The sequence below is a fragment of the Arachis ipaensis genome, chromosome B4 (genome assembly GCF_059453495.1).
Source record: "Arachis ipaensis isolate K30076 ecotype BB chromosome B4, ASM5945349v1, whole genome shotgun sequence".
NCBI classification, from domain to species: Eukaryota; Viridiplantae; Streptophyta; class Magnoliopsida; order Fabales; family Fabaceae; genus Arachis; species Arachis ipaensis.
In genome coordinates, this window is record NC_142439.1 from 1537563 (window position 1) to 1547368 (window position 9806).

The 9806-nt window shown below is 34.0% G+C and overlaps 1 protein-coding gene across 1 annotated transcript; it reads left to right on the forward strand.

The window, feature by feature from the left end:
* Nucleotides 1-1012: 1012 nt before the first annotated feature.
* On the forward strand, nt 1013-9491 carry MAPR4 (membrane-associated progesterone binding protein 4). The gene is made up of 8 exons (XM_016341520.3): nt 1013-1335; nt 1409-1485; nt 1677-1748; nt 1996-2033; nt 3836-3879; nt 5711-5757; nt 7599-7773; nt 9030-9491. Exons 1-8 carry the CDS (start codon nt 1213-1215, stop codon nt 9195-9197), a joined length of 744 nt encoding a protein of 247 aa, XP_016197006.1. The 5' UTR covers nt 1013-1212; the 3' UTR covers nt 9198-9491.
* The last annotated feature ends 315 nt before the right edge of the window (nt 9492-9806 follow it).

Consider the following 9806-nt stretch of genomic DNA (forward strand, 5'->3'; position numbering starts at 1 on the left):
TTATGGTAATAGTGCCCAATATGTAAGATGTAAGGTTCCGAGACGCCAAAGACAATCCTAGAACTTCACATCAGACCGATAATCAAGCTTAGAACAAATATAATGAACGTAAACCTTAAACAATAAACAGGATTTTCTAAACTTAAAGGATTCTAACTAATACTAATCACACCGCTGTATCTCACAGCCTTCGCCAACCTAATCTCCGTACGATCCCATCGCCACCACCTATCTAACCTCCTCAGCACCAGACAAACACAAGATAAATGCAAGCAAGTAAAACACAGATAGTATTCATTTACAGCAAATTATTCAAGAAGCAAATAGACATATTATACAATTAGGCAAACTCAAGTAATCAAAACAAGCAACCATATAGAAGATGCACATGATAAATGTCTATCCTATTGACTCGTGATATCACTTGTTGGTCTATGAATGTCAACCCGACACATCCTTTTGGATGTCACCTTTTCTGCCACTTCCGAGGATATAATGCCTGACACGCTTTCGTTCCGAGGATATAGTGCCTGATACACTATCGTTTCGAGGATATAGTGCCTGACACACTTGCATGCTCAATCTGAAGATATAGTGCCTGGCACACTCTTGCGGCAGATAAGAAAATCAACAACAACGTATATTTCATCATAAATCATTCTAATGATATAGTGCCTGTCACACTATCATTCCAAGAATATAGTGCCTGGCACACTTTCCACATCCAACAAGTTCATTCACCTCAAATTATCACAATTTCTCATCTCAATTCAATTCCACTTTCAATTATAAATTCTCAACATTCGAAAGATATAGTGACACACTTTCATTCAACATCCAACTAGCTCGTAATAACCATCTTGAGTTTCTCATTTCATAGATCTTTCTCCCTTTTCACTCTACCAGACTCATCCTCAGTACACCCTAAACGACGTCGTCCCTTACATCCAGCATGGCAATAGCCGTGCCACTTCAGCATTCCAATTTGATGACTTATGTTGGAAATAGACTTGGAAGACTATTATACAGTTCAAATTTTAATCTGAAGATCCAAAATAGGGCAATTGAAACTTAGGAGTGGAATTAGTGGGATTTAGTCCCGAAATTAAGCTTTTGAAGGAGATATAATTAAAGATTATCCTCCAAAGCTTGTCTCTAGGTTGACCCAAACTTTGAGCTGTTTCTTTCGGTGCCACTATGTCTGAAAACTGAATGCACTACTTCTACAAGATGTCATTGAAGACTATAGTAACCTCTCCCCTTTCAGGGATCGCTCTTTTGGTTCTTCTCGCTGCTCTCCTTCTCACATTCTCCCCCAAATTCTACACTCCCCAGGTTTGGATTCTGGATTTCCGAGATTTCTATCCGTGCTTTGTTCAATTTTGACTCTTCATTTTTTGTCTGGTAGAGGTTGTTCAGTGCTGAAGAACTTGCTTTATTCAACGGAACTGACGAACGGTTGCCAATCCTTCTAGGAATTCTCGGGTATTACTCTCTGTTTTCTATCTCATAGTTCTAAAAAATTAGGGTTTCTTTGACTGGCGTTGTCACTCGTAATTTATTGAAGTAGTGAGCTACCTATATGTTTTGCACCGTGTTGAGTCTGCTCGTTAATTCGTGATTAGATTGCTTACTCTTATATTTATTATTATGTTTTTTTCTTTTGTTGGAAATAGATCTGTGTTTGATGTAACCAAAGGAAAATCTCATTATGGTGCAGGAGGGGGCTACAATCATTTTGCTGGAAGGCATGTTTCTTTGTTGATCTTAGAATTGTATGAAATATTTCATTTGAGGGTGTGTTTTTGTGAGACTTGGTTTGAATTTTGGAGAGAAAGAAAACGGTTTGAAGAGTCACATGGATTCACAACCACATTCTTTTAAACTCCTCTTTTCTCCCTTTCCCTCTTGCTCTAACTAGAGTCTCATAAACACATCCCCAATTTCTCGATTACTCATATTGACAGTGTTTTCTCTTCAACTTGATTAAAACAGGGATGCTTCTCGTGCATTTGTATCTGGAAACTTCACAGGTAGTAGAGTTATGTGGGTTGTTGTTTTCTAATGACTAAATAATGCATTGTCAAAATTGCATTGTTATTCCTTTTTTGTTTGTGGCAATGGCAAGGAATTCTTTACTTCTGGAGCTTTTTTATGCTTTTTTCCTCCTTCATTATGTTTTCTATTCTTTTAATCCTAATGTTTAGGCTAAGTGTCTCAGTTGTTGTGTCATAAGATTGGGTGCGTAAGTTTTAGACTGATTCACACACCATTTACTTATTGTTTTGTTCTGAGAAATTGAATAACTAGAAGTTGGTGACTATTAAAGATGGTGTATGTATTGATAAGGCTTTTATTGATCTGGTTTGTATGATTGTATTAGACATGTAGGTGGAATGTATTTTCAGACACCAATGATAACTTCGCAATTACATATTGAAAGACATTTAATCTTTCACTTTAAATAATCTTTTGCTTGGAAAGTCCACTCTGAGATATTGGTCATAATTATTTTGTCCATGCAAAGTCGTATGTGATCAAGTAGTATTACAATTTTTTTCCTTGTTGAAACATGTTAGAAAGATTTGAGTGGTATTAGAGTGGGGTTACCACTGTTTTCACCTCAAAGATTTTGCAAAATTACTATCTAATATTTACATATTGAACTAGAAAATTGTTTTTCCTGCAAGAAAGCTGGTGACATTGGCACAACCAAATATTATGTAAGCTGCATGTAGGGTGATAAAACTTATTTCAAATGTTAGGGGGTAAAATTGAATCAAATTAAACGTTCGGGTATTTTTGAAATTTTTAGAAAACTTTGCGACAAAAGATATGCTTTACCAAAAAATAAAATTTCCAAATTATCCAAACCGAAATAACTTTTCTTGATCAAACATTCTGTTTTAGTTTCTGTGTTATATTTAGTTGTGATTTTGCAATATTTGATATGGTCTTATTGGTTCAAAATGTTGATGATCTACTACTTTCCAACATATATATATATATATATATATATATATATATATATATATATATATATATATATATATATATATATATATATGGGAAGAGTCTTTCGAATATCTCTCATGTTCATATTGTCTTAAATTGCACTTATGTATTCTGATAATAAAATAAAAGATACTAGATAACTAAACAGAATCAGTTTTGTTCTTGAACACTTTGGTTTTCTTCTTTCTCTATTTTTAATCATCAGATTTTACATTTGTTTGCTTAACCATGGACTTTCTTTATACTTTCTTTTTAGGTAACTTTTGGTAAGTAAAATAATGTTCTTTTGCTTATGAGTTGTGATTGTATCTTATATTAATTTATATTTGAACAACCTTGAAGCTCATCTAATTCTTTTTTCAATAATAATGAGAATTTTATTAAAGAGAAACAATAAATAAGTGAGTAGAAGAAGGAAAGGAATGCTTGAAAATTGAAAGAGAATTAAATGAAGAGTGAACACTCAAACTACTCCTTCAAAGATATATATGCATCAGCTTATTCCTTGAAATATTTTGAGACATTACTTTGGTCCCTTAATATTTAAAAATGATTGATCAATTAAGTGCCTCTAAGGTGTAACTAGACATGAATTTGTCCTTAAATTGATGCCTTTTCTTTATCATGAAAGAGTGAAAGACTAAACTGATCTAAAAAATATTCTTTGAAGGATTACTATGGTTGTGTTGTACCAAATCTCTTCCTCCAGTGCTGCTCCTGAAAAAAAAAAAGAAAAGAAAAGAGAGAAGGGGGGGGGGGGTTATTAGATAGTTTTTAAATGTCTTTTAATTCTTTATCTTCCTTTCTGTTGGTCATGCAGGAGATGGACTAACTGACTCATTGCGTGGTCTCTCAAGCACTGAGGTAGTTTCTTTTGTTCTTATTAACTTTATTCTCTTAGAGATTAAAAGAATTTTCCATGTGCATTTGATTTTAGAATATTTCTCTAGTTCCTAGTATATTTAACTTGAATCATAGAAAGAATTGCTGATATTTTAACTTCTACTTTTATTTCAATCTCAAATTTATATCTTTTGGCTTAATTAGAACACCTGGAGCTTACAACTCTCATCTAGAAAGTGTGCCTAGGAGATTGGAGAAATATAATAGGACAATAGTATGGTTCTAATATAATGGCAGGCGCAGATGTTTGTAACAACCGGTATCAAGTGAAGGTAAAATTATAGTAAAATAATTGCTGAAACTACAGGATATGAAGTACAACCAGAGTGGTTTTACCCTCCTTCATGTATTAGTACAAAATAAAGAGAAGAAAGAGTAATAGTGCCAGCGTTTTGAGAGGCCTGATTCTCTCTCCCAGTGTGAGTCTAATTCCCAGCAATTTTGATTATTCCCGTCCGCATTCTCCCACATCTTATATACCCCCACCCCAGCACCTCTAACAACTTATGAGTGTCACACACCCTCCCCTGCAACGTATACAATTCCCTCTGTCCCACATGCCACTCTTTTACCTTTTCTTTTTTTTTTTCCTTTTTTTTAAAAAAAAAAAAAGAAAAGAGGAATTTCATTAAGACGAGGAGAAACAATTCGGGATTTAACGACTATGGTCAATATGATTTGCTGCTTTTCTGTTCCCAATCTGTTTCTTGTACTAGAAGAATTCTCAGTTCCACAAAGATTTTGCTTGTTTACTACTTCGGTACCAAACAAACCTAGTTAGTGGGAACTGATCTAAGTTTGCAGGACACACCCAACATCCATTAGAGATACTAAACAAATTGTTCCATAAAATCACAGCCATAGGACAATGCAAAAATAGATGTGAAATTTGATTCTTATTTTCCCCACACATCAAGGGAGATAGTCCTATGTGGCCTTCGAACCCGCAACATGTAATTGGCATTAATTCTATTAAGCACAACTGTCCATATAAAAGATTTGATTTAGCGGGAGGGAGCTTTAGACTTCCAAGTTGGCTAGTCTACATGGAAACAGATTGTATTTAAGATTTTTGTGTTAGAAATTGAAAAAAGGATTTACAATTGAAACTTCCATGGGAGTCAAGAGACCATATCCTTTTGTAAGGGTTAGAAGAGAAAGGAAAATCATCAAGGAGACCTAAGTGTATCAAAAGGGCAGCAGATTCCCTGTCATTTAGATTATAATTTCCTTGCATATACAATGCATTGAGGTCTCACCTTACCTTGGGTAACTCCTATAGTACGATTTACATCAGCATTTACTTTAGTGTTACAAGGTGTAACATAGTTGAACTCCATAAATACACTTTGTGTTTTCATGAGCATGAGTTTTCTAATTTTCCAAGTTAAGAGGGTATATAGATTTGAATATGTATTATTTTTTACCTTAGCTTGCTTCTTAAAAATCCTGGACCTCCAACTTTTAACCTTCTTAGGCCTCAAGATTGAAACACCTCCAACTTTTAATCTTCTTAGGCCTCTCAAGATTGAAACATTTTCAGTTGGGCTGCTCATATGATGTATCATACTGTCAAGATTGCTGATGAAAATTAGTTTCAATAGAAATCTAGTGATTTAAATAGTTGATAAGTCTCTTGGTTACATACCGTATTCTAAGCATCTACATCAATCTTCTTGTTCTTTTCTTCATGTTTCATACTCTTGTCTAATTTAAAACTGTCCTGATTTATTTGAATTTGTCATATGCAAATGTAATATCAAGGACTCATGTATTAAACTGTGGATGGCAGGTAAAGAGCGTTGTTGAATGGAGGGATTTCTACTTCAAAACTTATAAGTGAGTTTTCATTCTACAAAACCTATAGTCTCTTAATCAGAAAGAAGTTACTCATAAAATAATACTGTATTATGTTAGGGACTTGGGTATTATGGGGTCTCAAAGTCCCACATCCGGGTAGTATGGGATGCTTGATTTTCTATTTAAGAAGAGTGGTTCTTCCCCCTTAACAGCTAGCTTTTAAGGTGTGGTTTCCCACTTTCCTTAGATACCTAACAATGGTATCAGAGCTTTGGTTGTCGGCACCATGGAAAGGGCTACCTGTAGGCTGGATTAATGTGAATATCGAATATTGGTAGCCGATAGCAAAGTGGCTACCGCTGGGTCAGTGTTGATAGAGTGAAGTCGCCATGGATGTCAGCTCTCCAAGGTTGGTGTATTGTTATGGACTTGGGTATTATGGGGTTCCCAAAGTCTTACATCGGATAGTGTGGGATGCTTGACGTTGTATTTAAGGAGAGTGGTTCTTCCCACTTAACAACTAGCTTTTAAGGTGTGGTTTTCCACTTTCCTTAGATACTTAACATATTACAAGTTATACTTTGTGTAATATAGACTGGGATTTAACCTTCGAATTTCTTAATTCACATCCATCCTTTTATTTTATTTTATTTGTGGAAACCTGTTTTTTATGCATGTGAATGGTCAATCTTAGTCTATAGGTATTAGGCTTCTTCATTTTTGGCAGTCCCCTTTTGGTTTTATTTGATTCTACTAAGTTCTCTGCCAATGCAACAAAGAAAATTTAAATCTTGAAAACTTAAGAGTTGATTTTCTGTAAGTCCTTTGATTTCCAAATCTCGTAAATCATCTGAAGTTCCTGCTCTCTCTCTCTCTCTCTCTCTCTCTCTCTCTCAAGATGCCACTCAAGCCACATCTTTAGTTTGTCTATTAAGGCACAGTGGATTAATATCAGATGATTTGTTTCATACAATTTCATAGTCCTAGCAATGTGCTGTTGCTGCAGGCTTGCCTGTATGGCCTCTGTTATGGTAATCAGTGTTTCATGGGCCATTCTATAAGCATGGAGATGAAGCAGCTTTTCTGCTGCTCTTTTGCTTTTTATTTCTTAATATAATAGCTTCTAGAAAATAGCTGTACTATTTCATGTGCATGGGTAAGGAAAGTATTTTATAATTTTAGGCCATTTTGGTAACGTGCTTCAGGGGGAAAAACAAAAGCAATTAAGTTGGTACCACCTGAAACCTTTTTTTGTTTATCAAAATGTCATTGTTATGTTACAGTTTCAGTGATGAATTTATTAATGAGATCTTAAATTTGGACTATAATTCTGATAAAGGACCATCAATTGGAAATAATTTTTCTTCTGTTAGAGTTGTTGTAATTTTTCCAGAATCTTTTTTTGTTTAATTGAAATGCAATGTTATTACCGTAGAAGAGAAAAGTACTAAAGATGATAAAGCATCCTCATAAAATGCAGAAATCAAATAGACCACGTAGCAATGCATGGCAATCCCTTTTTATGTCGGATAAAAGAACACCACTAAAATAAACCATGAGCTGAGCACTAGCGGGATGTCAAAGACACCCTAAAAGCTTGCATATATACCTGTTGTAATAATCTTTTTATGCCTTCATTAATATAAGGTGTTCTGGCATTGTCTAGTGGAACAAGGCCTAGTTTTTATATTAATATCTTCGTTGCGTGAATTTAATATCATTCATTTATTTATTTATTAGTTATTTGTGGCTATCCCTATCATCCATTTTGCAGCTTATGTCTTGGCATAAGGAAATATATGTTTTATGCTACTGTTGCTTCTCTATCTCACAGCATATTGCCAGAATGTTTACTTGACTCTTCATTCATGCTTCTATAGGTATGTTGGCAAGCTAGTAGGTCGATACTATGATGGCCAAGGGAATCCAACCAAATATATGAAAGGGGTTGAAGCAAAGGCTGCCAGAGGTGCACAGCTTCTAGACAAGCAGAAGATTGAAGAAGCTAAATTACCTTCGTGCAATTCAAGATGGAGCCAAGATGAGGGTGGCGAGGTATCAAGTGCTGTCATTATTTTAGATGAATAACTGAGTTACTTTTATTAATTGACATTTCGTCTCCCAAAACCAATTGCATTCATATAGGGGGTGAGCCATGGTTACTTGATTTCTTTTTTATTTGTTCAGTTTTTCGACCAAACACCATTCTTCAGCAAATCAAAATAGTTTATTGCTGCTCCAAAAGGAAAAATAAATGAGAGAATCTACTCAATCTAGTGAAAATTGCAAGGTGAATTCTATAGTGCCTATAACTTGATGTCTAACTTTTGCCTAACTTACTTTTTATGGCAAATTTTGAATATTTAATAATTATTTACTTCTATACTTTTAAAATTAAATATTGATTTTTAACCTTTTTTGATAAGTTAGACAAACACTTTTAGGCACCATAGCAATCACCAAATTGCAATAATCTTAATTAAGTAGGTTGAAAAAATTGTGTATAAATGACATGTATTCTTCTATCAAATAGACAAGTGTTGAGAGGTAGAATTAAACCTAAACAGAGCACACATGAGGCGGTCAAGAGAGATTAAGTGTGAATGGTGTCTTTACAGACCTGATACATGATAGGGTTCAATATTTTATGGTTTTATAAATAACTCTTGATGTAGTCCTACACCAATAGGAAATTCTTCTACCACACTATCTTGAGTCTTCTCATTAGTTGTAAGTTGTAACCCCATTTTCCATGTCTTTAATTGCATCACTGTACTAGAGTGCAGTTGATTGTTATATTATCCTTCTTTTATTATCATAATAAATAAACAAGGCTTTGTGAAGGTGAAAAAAAAAAAGGCTATTTTGTTCTTGTTTGACTCAACTGCAGTGTGCACTTCTTTGTTACGAATTGAAGCTTTCAATATACAACTTATCATGTACCAGTGACTATGAAAAGGAAGCACTTACCACCTGCTCTTTGGTTGTATGAAATATTTCGTACAACTTACACTAAACTTTTTTCTGTGTCAACTTTTTTTTTCTGGTGGAAACATCTAATTATGACATGGCTCTTGATATCATAATTGAATGGTATGACACAGCAGGTTTTTATGTATGTTTGAAAAAGGATAGCTGTTCTAACTGGGATTAAGCTTCTATAAATTTGTTTTGCTTCACAATGGGTTGGGACAAAAATAGATTTGTTGCTAGTGAAATCATCGACATATTTTATTATTTTTCGAGTTAAACTATCCATTGCTAACATAGATTGTTTAGAAGTTATGACACAAATTTCCTCTTTTGGTCAGGTATGGTGTGACGTTGGCCACCCTAGGATGGTCCAGAGGCCACTAGAAATCGCTTTGACAGGAAAGATGAGTAAGCGCTGTGCTTGCTTTGAAGAATCTCAGTTGAACCAACCGGGTTTGGAGGTATATGAAGGATGTGATTACCATGCCAATAGGTGCAAAGTTTAAAGAAGAATCTATCGCCAATAGACGAATACTTTGGACATATTTGTGCTTGAATATCATCGATAAAATCTTAATTTATTGAAGTGTTGATTGATAGTCAAGTTTAGAAGAGTACAATTTAATCCAACAGGTATAGAACATATGCATCACACAGTATATATTTTGTCTTTTAAGTTTTCAAAAAATTCTAAACATACCTCTATAATGTTTAGTTTATTGTAATCTTATCCTTAAAATATTTCATTAGTTCTAATTTTATCCCTACCATCAAAATCAATTAAATGGTTAACAATCCAATTTATTTTCAACTTTTTCATTCTCCTCTTTTTTTTCTTAGTTATAGGAAAATAGTATGTGAAATTGTTGTTGATTGTAGAAATCAAATTGACAAGAATGCAAATTGATAAGTTTACTATGATCATGTTTTGCAACGTGCAATTATTAAACTGCAAATAAAAACACCACCTGATTGAAGATTAAATTATAATAACGAATATGCAAGTTTCATTTCCATAATGATAATAATGTCATAGTAGCACTTGTTACATTCACCAACATTGATATCTATTGTATATCATCATTACACAAAACACTGAAACCCTTTAAAATAGA